We start from the raw sequence: 16,280 nt of genomic DNA on the forward strand, positions 1-16,280 counted from the left end.
TGTGATGCTGGCCAATAGTGAGCCTAGGTTCTGACGTACAACCTCTGTTTGAAAAAAACAAAACAAAAAAAAACTGTGATTCTTAATTTATCCAGAATTGTGCAGCTCAGTTTTGATAATTAAGCCCATTTCCTATTTTCACTGTAATGCATAAAAATAATATATAATTTATACATCATGGTACTATTTCTTATAAAAACTATGAGTGTATTACAGCAATGAGAATCCACTGAGTGTTCACAATGTGAATCACAAAATAATCAAAGCATTCAGATGGATTACGCTAATGAGAATTTAAGGGGAAAAGTACAATGACATTATTTTCATGCTTAATTTGAATTAAAATAATGACAGTGTAAGACATCCTAACAGTACACTAAAATGAGTGCAAGTCATTTTCTTTACAAAAAAATATAAATATATTTTTTTTTTACTTTTGTGCAAGATTGTTCCTGAAGACTGATCCTCTGTGTCTTTACACACACTTCACTATCTGAGTCTGAACAGTGTGCGTTTGTGTGTTTCAGAGCTCGCCTACTGCCAGTCGAGTCTATTAGAGTTGAATCAACTCCTGCAAAGTCTGGAGATCTTACAAAGGACACAGTCAGCTCCCAATTTCACTGACATGCAGGTACACCCACACACTCATTAGCCCAGTTCTCCGTATTAAACAGCTTCCTTATGGTGTACGAGTGTATTTGTTCAGATTGTGTTGCAGACTGCAGAGTGTGTTTGTGCATTTACACTGCTAACCTAATGCACAGGTTTGATATCCTGACACGAATCTGATGTTTTGTCCTGTCTGTCTGAATTCACTTAGCATATATCCAGCTGTGTTTATATCAATACCCTGCTGGACAGTTCGGCACTGTGTTGCTCAAGCAGTGCCGTGGGTTGTACAAGTAGAAGGAATCGCTCATCATAACACACTGTGAATCATACGCTAAACATTGACAAGTCGACTTGTCGGCTAGAAAAAAACGAGAGTAGTCATGCAAACCCTTGTAATATTACATTTAACATGCAGATGCAAGATATTTTTCAGACCGAGCCAAGACTTTCTCATAACGATGATGAAACATTCAGAATTAAGAAAGAATCTATACAATCTTGAATCTCCGATCTGTGCCAGATATCTGATGAAATATGGGAATTTGTTGAGAGTTGTAATATTTGTTGTAAATGCAGCTCTGTTTATCATAATATATATAATATAGTATTTTTTACATACGTAAACCTCAAACTAAATTCAACTCCTCAAACACAACATTATGATTCTTCCTTCAGTTATTTTCACTGATGTCATTCCCATTACTTCTGCATATGAAGACCCGGCCTGCTCGTCACTCACTTACAGCATCTCATCTTCTTTTGCCACAGCGATGGAGTCATTGCTTCAGTTTTCTGCTATTAACCCTCTCACCCCTTTGCTGTGTGTGTGTATGTGTGTGTGTGTCCATGTAATTTAGAGTAACTGTGTAGATTTGAGAAAGAAAGAAAAGCGTGTCAGCAGAAGATGGAGGACTAAAAGTGTCAGCAAAGATGCAAAATTGCAACAGCAGGTACATCTTCAACACACACACACACACAATAAACACTGAGGATAATTTATTATTTATTGCACTGTCTTAGAGCTGCACGATTAATCCCGTTCTCAATTCAAGAGCCAAAGAGTAGTTGCACATGTTTAGGTCTTAAAAAGTTTCGCAAACAGTGTTTTCAACCCCACAGAATCATTATTTCTGTGTTACAAATGTTTAAATGATCACAGAAGTACTGGGATAAAAGTTTATAGTTCGGATATAAACACTGATGGTAGCGACCAAAATAGTGCAAATCACCTTTTGAAGTATCTTGGCGTTTCAAATAAAGATAGTATCAATTGCTTCATTACTAGGTGGCGACAAGTGGCTGTTAAAAATGTATTCGTCATTGAATCATTCATTCAAGAATTTCGTTCAAAAACGCTGATTGATTCAGTAATGAAACAAGTTACTGAGCAAGTCTTAATGAGTGACTCATTGAGTCATTCACTCAAACCGAGTTTTTTTCTAAATAATTCATTCAAATAATTAAACTTTTTTTAAATAGATTGCAGCAAACTCTAGTAAATTACATGTTATTTTGTTTGGTTGTCTGTTCAATATTATGGAAGATTCACAATCTCTTTTTGAAACAAAAAAATCGTGATTCTCAATTTATCCAGAATTGTGCAGCTCTACAGTAGCCGCGTTTCCATTACCATTCAAATTGCACAAACTGAAATTGTGAATTGAAAATACGCCCAATAGAAACACGTCAATTTCACAAAAACTCCCATATTTCACAAAAAAGGTCACATGACGTACGTAACAGTCGATCATTCTTTAAAGAACACGCTGTATGTTTTGACAGGGGATGAAACCGAGTTCTTTTTTAAACTCATAAAAGAGAAAAGTATTACAGGAATTATGCACAACCTATCAAGACCTTGAAGCAGACAGGAGGGAGAAACGCCTCAGACGTGTCACTCACAAGTACAGTATAAGGGGCTTTTCTTGCCATTAATGCTTGGATAACACGCCTACGGCTCCTTCTATTGTAAAATAATAGATAGTGCGGTGGCTGTGATATACATAAACCTACTAACATCCGTTGCCATGATTTTTAGAATGACTTTCTAAAAAAAATGGCGTTTTAGTCATATAACATCAGTTAATGGAAACGCTGTCATTTTGCAATCATTTTTTTATCAACATTTAGAAAATAGCGCAAAAGTTTTGCGCAAATCTATAATGGAAACGTGGCTATTGTCTAGCATTCATTTCACTGGAATTACACAAATCAGGTAACAGTGCAATCCCAGCCAAACCATCTGTGCTAAATGCAGTTTGCTTGAAATTACTAATCTCACAATAACTGAGTTATAGAGGACATAGCGGACTACCACAGTCTGGCATACTTTACTGAGACTGTACGGCATTGCTCCACCATTTCAATGTAGGCTCTTGAATCAGTTTAAAACCTCAAAAGAGTGGTTGCATGCATGCACAAGTAGCTCAGTTGTTAAGTGAGTTTGCCACACAGTTTTAATGCAGCTGAGAGAGTGTGTGTACGTTTCTTCAACCTTCACACACACACAAATGCATGACCACTTGCCCTCTGAACAACCTCATTATCGCAGTCCTTAACCTGAGCCATCGCATCGCAGGGGACCGCCTGCCGAAGCGCTCTGAAGGCCTGACATTTGACTCAGTGTATCCATTATAAACCATTTAAACTCTTTCCGAACCTTTAACAGCATATCGGCCGTAGTTTAAAGGTCTTTGTACATTTATAATGGATCACTATAGATGAGAGAAGCATGTGAGTGAATGGGACAGGCCATTTCTGTTTTATACCCTCATTAATGTTGCTTTTGTTGGAATAGGTAATTTATTTGGATCATTAATTAAGACAAACAAACACAGGTTAAATGTAAGATACAAGACATTCAATTCTGCACCAGACTCCCATTGTAAGTGCATTCCCAATTTTTTATTTTATTTTATTTTTGAAAAACTGAGGGACAAGGCAAAATGATTTTCTAATATATAATCAACAAATCCTCAGATGCTCTTTTTCATTCCTTAGTAAGGTTAGCTGCAATGAATTGGAAATGGTTTTCGGTGATGTTGGCATGCTTATCTGTTAATGAGGCGTGTGTGTGAGTAACTCTTGTGGTGTGTTTGGTTAAATATGTGTCTGGCTCTTGTGTTCACCCCCAGGTCCAGTCACTTCCCCAGTCACACAGTGCTAAAGTAAGCAGAAACCTCACTTTGGTGTTATCTTCGTATTACACCATGACATGACCATGCTGTAGTCTCTCCAACCCTTGCATGCAGTGCTGCTTTACATTCTCTCTGCAAAACATCATGTCAGTGTGACCTTTTAGAAATAACTCAACGTTATGGTTGTAACCCGAGTTCTCTGAGGGAGACGAGTGCGGTATGGGACTGTGTAGACTCTCATGGGACACACATCTGTGTGGTGGTTCATGAAGCCCTCAATTCAAATCAGGCCACTGACTCAACTCATTCAAAACCTGCTCTCCTGTAAGCCGATGACAAGGAGGCCATTTTGTGTGACGTTTCTCAGTGAACTGGGGTTACAATTGTAACTAGCCAGTAGTTCTCATTTAGTCAACTTGCTAAGGTCACAACACATGTACAATCCTAGGAAAGTCATGCAGGTATGGAACAACAAGAGGGTGAGTAATTTTCTTTTTTGGGATGAACTATCGATTAATTTCAAGACGCTGCTTCTAGCACCGTATAGGCTTTAATGATGTCACCAACATGAAGGCCAGTGAACAGATCATCTATTGAGATTGCTCTAAAAGGGACTGAGGAGGTAGTCATTCCCCCTGCAGAATGACCTCTGATGATTAGTACATCTTGATGGCTTCCCCTAACCCAAACTTTTTTTAAGGGGGCCATATATATAAATATTAGGGCTGCCCCCTAATAGTTTGGACACAGATGTAAATTTATTTTCATCAACACAAACTGTAACATCTGTAAAAATGATATCAACCTCATTTAAATATTTTTAGTTAGAACTCTACTCTAATTTAAAATAACTATTTGTCTTCGATAGCATCATACATTTATATCATGATAAACACAGGCACCTCCCAACTAGGGCTGTCACTTTTGTGAAAAAATCCTGTTCGATTTTTGAGACATAAGTGTTCATTGAATCGATTGTAAAATCGATTTTCCATGTCTAAAGAAGTTTCCATATTAAACGCCAAATATGGTCAAATCCACGGACAACTAACAGGCATTAGGACGAACGTAAAGAGGGCGCTTGAGACGCACACAAGTCAGCAATATTCCTGTTGATTTATTGGCGTGAAGTTTCATGCACAATGACAAACAGGAGTGCGACATTCTCGAAAAGCAATATGCAGAGTGGACTGCCATAACATCAATGAAAAACGTTACTGCCGTCTTCAACATGGCTGTGTTTACAGTTAGAAATGTCAAAAAATTTCGCCTATGTAGGCGATTGTAGACCGTAGCCCGAATCTGTATCTGTATGCATGAGACTGTCTGAATACCGGCAGAATTCACATTTTTGTAGTAAAAATAGAAACATTATGCAGAAGTATAATGTGTGTTTGTCAGAGTTGCTGTGTGATGCGCGTTCGCTGCGGGTGTATCGTGACGAGCTGGCCGCGCTCCGATAAAAGACCGTTACAATCGATTCCCTATTTTCGTTTTCGAAACTTGTGTTGGTTGGTCCGATCGATTGTGCAATCGATTTTCGAACGTAAAGTGACAGCCCTACTCACAACCATGGTCAAAAGCAACAATATTGTAACTCAATGCTTCTCCAGTTTTCCTCATTAGTGTTGTTGAGAATGTCAGCACGGTTTCATCTGGCTTTAAACTATTTTCAATTACAGAGACATTTGTGGTTTGTATTGGAGACCTCTGTGCCTAACTCGAATGCTCACTGGATCTCACTGCGCTGTTTAGTGGTCACTTCGGTCACCGAGTAAAACGGGCCATATACAACAGAAATAGGCCGTGCTTATCATTTATCAAATTGTTGTCACTCATGGTTTACTGCTACACCTGGCCTAAAATCTAGTGCTTTCACCATTGTGTTGACATTGTGAAACTGCATGATTTTTAAATTATGCCTTGCGGGCATCATATATTTTAATAGACTAGCTGCGGGCCAGAGTTTGGACACCCCTGCCCTAAACAGCAGGACAAGTGTTTTTTACTTTGCTCTACCTCTTGCTGGATCTGCAAAACAAAGGACAGCTCACAGTGCACTAGCCATATCTCTACAGCATATCTCTCCTCCTCCCCAGACCTGAATGGGGAATGATGAAAAGCTAGGATTTCAAATTCCAGACTAGCAAAAACCAGTTTGATGCAGTAGGTATTAGATATTTGGGATGAAACAATTCCAATCATACCAGAGAAATGAAATCTCTTTTAACATTCATACATTTTGCCGATAACCATAGATTCCCTGGCCATAGCGGAGCCACTCTCCTCCAACTCAATATGATCTTTTCAGAGTGGGAGGATAAGGTCTGACAGGTTGAAATGTATAAAGCAGACTGGACTCAGGTGTGCCAGTGTGTCTATGCCTAGTAGCATGTCTGGTTCTCTCAGTAAAATGGAAAGCAGACACTGTGCATTTTCTTTTGAGGTGAACATATCTACGACAGTTGTAGGCCTTATCTTTTTCAAATCTATGCCTGTGCCTTCGACTGGCCCAGAAATATGCATCAATCTCAGGAAGAGAATTCAACCATTGGAAAATCCCAACAACCAGCACAGAGTTAGAAGTAGCTGATATGCACACTTCCGAGAGAAAGATGTCATGTCCCAGTTACTGTCCAATCCTTAATGACTACTCCCCATTCATGAATAACTGTGTTTATAGTGATGAACCCTGTGGTTTATCCCATCATTGAACCACCCATCGAGAGACTTTTTGTTCCTCCAGATGTGCAGTACTGTAGGCATCAAGCTAACACTCAGATTTATCTGCATAAATTGTCTGGAAGGATTCAACTTCAAAGAAGTCACCCATCTCTGAAAGTCTATCTGAAAAGGAGTAACAATTCCACTGCCATTGCCAGTATTTAACAGCCTCAGACAAAGACAAAAGGACTCAGTGTCCTCAGACTGAACTGGTTCAAGCTATTCTGAAATCTTATCCTCTGTTGCAATGCGGATGCTTGATGAGGATCCAAGTGCAGCCCCATGAACACAATTTACTTTGAGCAAGAGAAGTTTTTCTTGGTTCATGACCATCCATAGTACTTGTAAGTGTGCCCTTAAAAAACAGTGTGAAAGAGTCAAACACATTTGGTAAAGACGCATGGGGCTAGAGGTAGTCCGAATGGAAAGACTAGGAATTCGTAAAATCTGAGCTAGGACACTTTGTGTGAGTGGTCCCCTTGTCTCTTGAACCAATGAGTTGGCTATGCCATAGAGGACCTTAGTGGACCCAGGGTCCGGGACAATGCTCCCAGTTGTTCCCCCCAATAACGACTCTGGTTCTTGTTTCTCCAAAGGAGTGCAGACCACACATCAATGCAAGCATTCCTCCACCCTGTTTGGGGTCTCGCCATAAATCCTGCACAAAGATTGCTGTCCCGTGAAGCACCCTTGGAGAGAGTTTGTGTTAATGAAAGCATATAATCAACAGTGGCCTTAGTATGTAGTGCCTAAGCACACTAAATAGATGACATGTGGGTCAAGATGAGATGCCATTTGGACAAAGCCTTCAATGCAGGAGCCATGTGTATTCGACTGGTCAATTAAAATATAATCTTTGCATAGTCTTCCACTGTCCTGCAGAATTTTGTTCCAACCCTGATCAAACTCCCATATCTGTTTCTTTCTAGTATACCCGAAGACCTTGATTAGTTTGTTCATGTGGTTGAACAGGGTTGGTGGTGATTAGGATTGGAGATCCACAGAACTTTGTGAACTTGGTAAAGTGGTAAAAACCACTACAAAAATTTTTTTTATTACCTAGTCACTAAGCTCGAGAGCCAAATATATGGTAACTGTATTTTTCTGCTGGGTTAATCTAGCTTGACAAACAACGAAAATGTGTAGATGCCACAAGTGGAACAATGCTAAATGCTGTGCCGAGTCTACGCAGGGGCTTCCAACCCTGGTACTTGATAACCCCCAATACTACACATCTTAGATCTCCCTTGTTTGCCAAACCAGTTTGAGGTTTTGGAGTCTACTAGCAAGCTGAAGAGTTGATACAGGTGTGCTTGATTTAGATAACCATACTGTATGTCCAGAGATGTGGGGTCCTGGGGGACCAGGGTTGGAAACCACTGACCAATGTCCTAAAAGCGTTGTAGTATCCGCTTGTTTACGCTTGTTTACCGAAATCTCAGCATAAGCCCATAGACTGTAGTGTACACCATGAGTTTTTAAAAGCTTGGCTTAAAGTTTTGCAGTAAATGAATAGGCCTAGTGCTCATGAACAGTTGTCGAGATAATATTCTCTCTTGAAACAGAGTAGAGGCTTGGACCTGGAAACAGTATTCATGGCGTCACAACATGGCCACACAGTTGCATGTACAATAATGAGTCGACCCGAAACAGTGCAGACTGTGTGCTTACAGTATGTATCTGTATCCTCAAATTCAAAGCATACATTTTATACAGTAAAAAAAATTGTTCTTAGCAATGCTTTAAAATAAAATCAGCAGCTCTGAATAATGGGATTTTGCTCTTACTCAATCCAACTTTCAACTAAGCACTTTAAACACACTCATACATATGCCTGTGTTGACCTAGTGTGACTTTATGATTGTTGTTTTGATTATTTGAGCTCATGGTAACACATTAACGCATGCTGATGGTTGACATGTCATCATGTTTTGATGGTTCACATGTTTTGATGCATGACCTAACCTCATTTCACCGTTGACCTTTACACTGCTTGGCATGTGTGTTTTTGTGTCTGTGAACTCTCTACTGAAATCTAACTCAACTATACTCATCCACACTGGACTACGTCTGACAGCCCCAGTCGGGTTTGTCATCGGGCGGAGGAATCGCTCAGCTCTGAGAGGGAGGCTGTTGGCCTGCCTTGCTGGTTATCCTGAGGCCGTGTCTGGGATCACTTCTGTCTCACTGTAGTTTGTGTGTGTGTTTCAGGTTCCCCTGAGTGCAAGTATGTCTCAAGTGCGTCTCCACTCCTCTAATCCTAACCTATGTGCGGAGTTGGCGGATTTTCAAACCCCTGTCACGCGTCTGACTGACAGTATCGACAACGCCAGTGACTACATCAAACTGCAGGAAGATTTCTGCGTCATTGCACAGAAAGGTGAACAAAACCTTCATGCCAGTGTTTCCTGCGCAGCAAGTCACCGAATATGCATCGTATTTAAAACTATAACAAAGAAAACATGTCTTCTATGTGTTTTTGCTGGAATGATCCAATCTTATGAGTCGGTTCTTTTAGTGAATTGTTCATAAAGAATCACAAGTCTGAAGAGAAAGTCTAATGAATTTACTGGCGATGAACTTTCTACATCTGTGAGCTCAGTAACTGTTTACTGTTATGTATATTTGAGTTTGTAAGACTAAAGTTAGTGTAATTAAAGATAAAAACAGTATTATAATTATGACCATAAAAAGGATTGTTTTGATTACTATGTAGTCAGGACCAATTCTATATATTTTCTGGAGGTTCACTTGGTTCTGTTGGAAACACTGCTTCAGGCAGTTAAGTCAGAAATTTTTGCGTGTTAAAAATTAAATATGTTGTGTCAATCACGTTTACACACTGCCTCCGAAACTTTCGTCCGTCATTAAAAATTTGTATGGGGATCGATTTTCTGCGTTTTTCGCATCCGTATCAAGCATTTTGAGAGGTGTTTTGACAATTCAGAGCCACCGAATGACGAATACGAAAAAACACTTAGGTTTACATTTCGGACTCAGTGTGCAAGGACCTTTACTCACCGAGAAACAAAAGATGCACAGCTGTTCTTGAGTGATACTGCAGATTTTGACCCAGAGACAAAGCCTGGGGGAGTTTGCAAGCACTCAGCATGATCTTGTGTGTGTGTGTTTGTTGCAGTGCACTCTCTTCTGAAGTCTGCCTTCAACACCGTGGCCATAGAGAAAGAGAAGATTAAACAGGTGTTGTCGGAACAGGAGCAAACCGGCCAATCAAATCAGATTCTGACCCTCCGCCGCTCCCTGTCACAGGTTTGCTCCGCCCACCGCTACACTGTCACTGTTATAATCAACCAAAACAGCAAGAAGACACACTGACTAACCCTTTTATTGGTGTAGGATTTATTTTAACACCAACATGTGACTTCATCATTGCTTTGTTTTTGTAAAACTTCATGTCATGCCATTATTTAACACCACCATTCAAAAGTTTGGCGTCAGTAAGACTTTTTTTTTTAAAGTAGTTAATACTTGTATTCAGCAAGGATGTATTAAATTGATTAGAAATGATGGTAAAGACATGTGTTACAAAAGTTCTTTTGAACTTTCTATTAATGAAAGAATCCTTAATTTTTTTTATCTCAGTTTCCACAAAAATATGAAGCAGCACAACTGTTTTCAACATTAGTAATAAGAAATGTTTCTTGAGCATCAAATCATCATATTAGACTGATTTCTGAAGGATCATGTGACACTGAAGACTGGAGTAATGATGCTGTAAATTCAGCTTTGATCACAGGAATAAACTACAGTTTATTATATATTCACATAGAAAACTGATATTTAAAAAAAAAAAAATGTTTTACTGTATTTTAGTAAATTTTGAATCAGATTCACATTTCCGTCCTCTAAACCAGTGGTCGGCAACAGGTAGCGGCTGGTTCTGAAAAAGATCTGTCATGACAGCAACAGCTACTCACAATCACTTCGTCTTTAGTGATTTGGCCTTCAAAATAAAAGTAAGAGAACGTTTTTGCAGCAATGTTTTATTTTGAGAGCTTTTAATTTGAAAAGTTCTGAAAGAAATTAAAAAGAGTCTGTGGATCGCTTCGTTGCAAGACAAGACACGCCGGCTTTGCATTGACAAAACTTGGTAGGAGAAACGCATAGTTGTCTTTCCATTCTTCTTTGTCTGCTCTGTTTTCGCTGTCAACTTTCGTCTTTAGACTCTTTGATAGTGTCATTATCTCTCACCAGCTCGCTTAAATGTTAACATCATCTGCACACGACGTAATATCGTACCTCCAGCAAGCAATCAATTAAAAAAAATGGAGTTTAGTACGTGATGATGCAAAGAAATAATTCTGAGTGTCAAATAATTATTACATAAGTTAGGCTCCATTGCGTAACAAGGAAATTAAAGTGATACACATGTATTATTCACAATATGGAAAGAGGAAATAGAACAGTTTGTTAAGAGCAAGACTCAAACATCCCATTAATGGTCTCATTCAAGTCCTCTTTCATTTTGTGAGTTATTTTTATCCATTCCGCATCTCCCACATATGTGTGTTTTGGCAAGGCGGTCTGAGTTGCAAGTTGGTGAATGAAGATACTTGCCAGGTTACGTGTCACTACTGCTTTATTCATTTATCCAGTGTAAAACCTGGACACAAATGTGTCTTTTTGTTAATGACTGTCCTTCTACAGTAACAGCGACCAGTTACAAAAGACACTGTAACAGTCTGTCTAGTTGCATTTTTCATCAGTTCATTTCTTAAATTATCCTTTGACAGTGTTCTGGCATAGCAAAATTTTTTTTTTAACTTACTTGCCGACCCCTGCTCTAAAACATAAGAAGAAGCAGATTTTTTATAAAAAATTATTAATTTATTGTAAATGTATGTCTCAATACCCAGATTTTTTCCACCATTCATACACTGATCTGCTCATTTGTTGTGGATGACTCTGTTATTTAGGCCATATCCCAGAATGCCGAGCTGAAGACCCGTCTGAACCGGATCCACTCGGAGTCGGTTCTGTCTGAGCAGGTCGTCAGTGTGAACATCATCAGCAGTCCCGACGAGGTCAGATGTTACTCTGTTCACAACACTGAAAAGCATTTCATGTGAAAGACACTGGGGCTCGGAAATTGTTTAGTCATTGGACACGTGAACCTGGACCACAAAACCATTCTTATGGGTAAATGTTTTTGAAATTGAGATTTATACATCATATGAAAGCTGAATAAATAAGCTTTCCATTGATGTATGATTTGTCATATTTGGCCGAGATACAACTATTTGAAAATCTGGAATCTAAAGGGTGCAAAAGAATCTAAATATTGAGAAAATTTCCTTTAAAGTTGTTCATTAATGTTGGCGATAGTGCTGCATCCACTCACAAAAATACATTTTTTTATATGTTTAAGGTAGGAAATTTACAAAAATATCTTCATGGATCATGATCTTTACTTAATATCCTAATTATTTCTGGCATAGAAGAAAAATCTATCATTTTGACCCATTCAATGTATTGTTGGCTATTGCTACAGATATTCCCGTGTGAGTTATGACTGGTTTTGTGATCCAGGGTCACAAATGGCTGGTCAGGATAGAAAAAAAATCCACTTTTTTCAATTAAGAAGACTGTTAATTATAGGGTTAAAAAGCTAATCTCATTTTTCTGAACACTGAGTCACTCTTTAAGCTGGAAATGTGGCGTTTTCTTTAAAGGATGAATCAGATGGAAAGTGGCTCTGTTCTCTGGCCTCGTACACATTGGCTGCAACTCAAGCAAACAGAGCAATCATTGGACCTAATGAGTCCCACGAGATGCCCGTGCCGATCAACCATGTGTTTAACTATTGGCACCAGACATTGTGTTTCAAGGCTTTCGCTTTACACTAGACTTAAATCCTTCAGGCGTTCGAGTACCTTACATCAGGTCGTATGTCTTTGTGCGTTGGCCTTGAACACTAGTGTGTGTCTGTGATAAATGTCAGATCTGTGAAGCAGCGCGATTCTGTCATCATTATAAATGACCATGACACATAATCATTGTGTGGTAGAAGTTTATTTTACACTCCTGTTCCCCATGCTCATACTGCAGTATGTACTTGTTACAGTAATTACAGTAACTGGGTAATTACTAGGTACTAACCCTGAACATACACCTAAATCTGACCTGAGCCTATGTAGTTGCCGCAGATTACCCAGTACTTCCATCGGTAAGGACACTGTAAGTACACGTACTACAAAATAAAGTGTAACCGATTTTGTAGTTTCTGTCACCAATGCAGCAACAAGTTTATTTACCTAAATATAGTTATGTTTGGTTTTATATAACTTGGACTTGGTGCTGGAAACCCAAAGCACAGGACAATAGAGACACCAGAATAACAATATTCATGATTCTGAAGCTGAAAATACTGAATTATTTTAGATTAATATGCTTGCACTCTTTCACTGACTATATATATTTAAAATAATGTCGGCCACGTTTTATAACATCAGGCATTATCAGGACCCACAGATATTCCCCCATTGCATTATTATACATCATATTCAACATTATATGTAGTAGTTTAATGTAGTGCTGACACTGAAACTCTGTAAACTTGAATTTTTTCAAGAACTACACACAATACAGATTGTCACTATCCACGAGACATATTGTTGCATTTTTGTATTGCAATAAATTGGGACACAATATATTTTTACACCCCTATCAGTAACAGATCCTTCCCCATGTTTATTCTGCCTGAAGAAAGCGGTCACTGCTTTAACTGCGTGTGTGTGTGTGTGTGTGTGTGTGTGTGTGTGTGTGTGTGTGTGTGTGTGTGTGTGTGTGTGTGTGTGTGTGTGTGTGTGTGTGTGTGTGTGTGTGTGTGTGTGTGTGTGTGTGTGTGTGTGTGTGTGTGTGTGTGTGTGTGTGTGTGTGTGTGTGTGTGTGTGTGTGTGTGTGTTGCAGCCAGGTGAGCCGCTGCACGTGGGCATCCCTCTCTCTCAGCAAGTGTCCAACGAGAGCAGGCTCTCCATGTCGGAGTCGGTGTCCGAGTTCTTCGACGCTCAAGAGGTGCTTCTGTCCGCCAGTTCATCAGAGAACGAGGTGTGTGTGTGTGTGTGTGTTCATGTCAAAGACATCAGCTGCTCTTGTATATATTACTGTTCAAAAGTTTGGGGTCGGTAAGATTTTTCAATGTTTTTAAAGTCTTCTGCTCTCCAACGCTGGATTTATTGAATCAAAAATACAGCAAAAATTGTGACATATTATTACAATGTAAACAGCTGTTGTCTATGTGAATGCTGAATTTACAGCATCATTACTCAGTGATACTCTGATTCTTTGATGAATAGAAAGTTCAAAAGTACAGCATTTATTATAAATCTTTGCTGTCACTTTTGATCAGTTTAATGAATCCTTGGTGAATAAAAGTATTAAATTCTTTAAAAGAAAAACATCTCCAACCCCAACATTTTGAATGATAGTGTAAATTATAAATTTATTTTTCTCACTGTAACATTGATGACTCATATTATTATTAGTTTTGATGACTAATATTCTATTAATATATTATATATAAGATTATATTATTCTTATTATTATTAATAAGAATGACTGATGTATCCAATCTTGGGTGTATCATTGCGTTTATCAGTTGTGTTTGTGATTTATCATCTGTCTGTGTCATCTGTGTGTGTCAGCATGATCTGCCTGTTGAAGTGTTTATTTGTATATTTGCACACTGCACTGCAGTAGGTCATTACACACACACACACACACACACACACACACACACACACACACACACAATTTACAGTTATTCAGCACTGCGCAAAATGAAAGACAGTGAGTAACATCACCTCCTCTCTCTCTCTCTCTCTCTCTCTCTCCATCTCCCTCTCCCACACTCTCTCTCTCTCTCTCTCTCTCTCTGCCTCTCTCTCTCTCTCTCTCTCTCTGCCTCTCTCTCTCTCTCTCTCTGCCTCTCTCTCTCTCTCTCTCTCTCTCTCTCTCTCCATCTCCCTCTCCCACACTCTCTATCTCTCTCTCTCTGCCTCTCTCTCTCTCTCTCTCTCTCTCTCTCTCTCTCTCTCTCTCTCTCTGCCTCTCTCTCTCTCTCTGCCTCTCTCTCTCTCTCTCTCTCTCTCTCTCTGCCTCTCTCTCTCTCTCTGCCTCTCTCTCTCTCTCTCTGCCTCTCTCTCTCTCTCTCTCTCTCTCTCTCTCTCTCTCTCTCCATCTCCCTCTCCCACACTCTCAATCTCTCTCTCTCTCTCTCTCTCTCTCTCTCTCTCTCTCTCTCTCTCTCTCTCTCTCTCTCTCTCTCTCTCTCTCTCTCTCTCTCTCTCTCTCTCTCTCTCTCTCTCTCTCTCTCTCTCTCTCTCTCCATCTCCCTCTTCCACACTCTCAATCTCTCTCTCTCAGGCCTCTGATGACGAGTCTTACGTCAGCGATGTGAGTGATAATATTTCCGAGGACAACGCCAGCGTCACAGATAGCGTTTCCAGACAGAGTAAGATCAGCCTCCCTCGCTTTGTTGTGTTCAGTGGAGCCGTCCTGATGGGACACATGACCTTTACACACACACACACACACACACACACACACACACACACACACACACTCACACATACTCACACATTCACACTAACTAATATGCACCCACACATATACACACACACTCACACACACACACTTGTGAACACACACGCACATACACACTAACTCATACACTCATACACACACACACACACACATGAACGGAAAGACAAATGCTCTTACAAATATATTATCTACAGTATTTAATGTAAATGTCCAGCTATTGAAATGTGAATATACAAATATAAAATCTAACGGGGTTAATATCACAGAACACATCAATAGCTGAGGTCGTGTTTCACTCCAAAACCGAATGAAAAACCAAACTCAAATTAAATATTTAAAAATCAAATAAATTAAAAGATTTTTCTAGGACATTCTCTTTTTTTTTTACTGTTTTTTGTACTGTGTTTTCATTTTGACATTATTTTAAGGATAATTAATTATATTTCATATATATATATATATATATATATATATATATATATATATATATATATATATATATATATATATATATATATGAAAGAGGTCGATAAGATGTTTTTCTTTCAAAGAATTGAATACTTTTATCATATATAGATATATATATATATATACACTGCCAGATCACTGTTTGGATTTAATTAGGCAAATGCTTCAGAGTCTATGATTGGATCATTACTGCAGTGATCATTATGTTGTAATAACCCTGATGGTAGATAACCAGTGTAACGTGTTGTTTCTCCCCCAGTGCCTAACGGGGATCTGTCCAGTGGCGCGTCTCGTAACGGCAGGCGTTCGTGTCTCCCTGCTCCCGCTCCCGACACGTCCAACCTCAACCTGTGGAACATCCTGAAGAACAACATCGGGAAGGACCTGTCGAAGGTGTCCATGCCGGTGGAGCTGAACGAGCCCCTGAACACACTGCAGCACATGTGTGAGGAGCTCGAGTACACCGAGCTGCTGGACAAGGCGGCCCAAACCCACGACCCCTACGAACGCATGGTACGCTCCAGCTCTTAAAGGGACAGCGCACCCTAAAATAAAAAATCTGAGATCAATTCACCTTGATGTCATTCCTAACCGTTCATTTGTGAATCAAATGAAGGTATCTTTAATGAAACCTGAGATATTTCTGTCCCTCCGTTGAAAGTCCAGGTAACCAAATCTTTGATCCTTTAAAAGTACATAAAGACAAACCGACGACCCCTATGAACGCATGGTACACTCCAGCTCTTAAAGGGACAGCGCACCCTTAAAATAAAA

The 16,280-nt window shown here is 39.3% G+C and overlaps 1 protein-coding gene across 5 annotated transcripts in view; it reads left to right on the forward strand.

Annotated features, from left to right (window-relative positions):
* osbpl6 (oxysterol binding protein-like 6) overlaps positions 1 to 16,280 on the forward strand; it is a 63,193-nt gene that overhangs the window by 32,776 nt on the left and 14,137 nt on the right. For 2 of the 5 annotated variants that reach the window (XM_081368172.1, XM_081368173.1), the window contains exons 8-15: positions 528 to 631; positions 3,747 to 3,779; positions 8,685 to 8,853; positions 9,613 to 9,743; positions 11,411 to 11,518; positions 13,404 to 13,541; positions 14,859 to 14,946; positions 15,766 to 16,019. In XM_081368172.1, coding sequence (XP_081224298.1) covers positions 528 to 631; positions 3,747 to 3,779; positions 8,685 to 8,853; positions 9,613 to 9,743; positions 11,411 to 11,518; positions 13,404 to 13,541; positions 14,859 to 14,946; positions 15,766 to 16,019 — 1,025 coding nt within the window. Of the gene's footprint in view, positions 1 to 527; positions 632 to 1,469; positions 1,563 to 3,746; positions 3,780 to 8,684; positions 8,854 to 9,612; positions 9,744 to 11,410; positions 11,519 to 13,403; positions 13,542 to 14,858; positions 14,947 to 15,765; positions 16,020 to 16,280 lie in introns of all 5 variants that reach the window. The other 3 variants (XM_081368174.1, XM_081368175.1, XM_081368176.1) reach the window with 2 other exon arrangements.

The sequence above is a fragment of the Scardinius erythrophthalmus genome (assembly GCF_964197995.2).
Source record: "Scardinius erythrophthalmus genome assembly, chromosome: 6".
Taxonomy (NCBI): Eukaryota; Metazoa; Chordata; class Actinopteri; order Cypriniformes; family Leuciscidae; genus Scardinius; species Scardinius erythrophthalmus.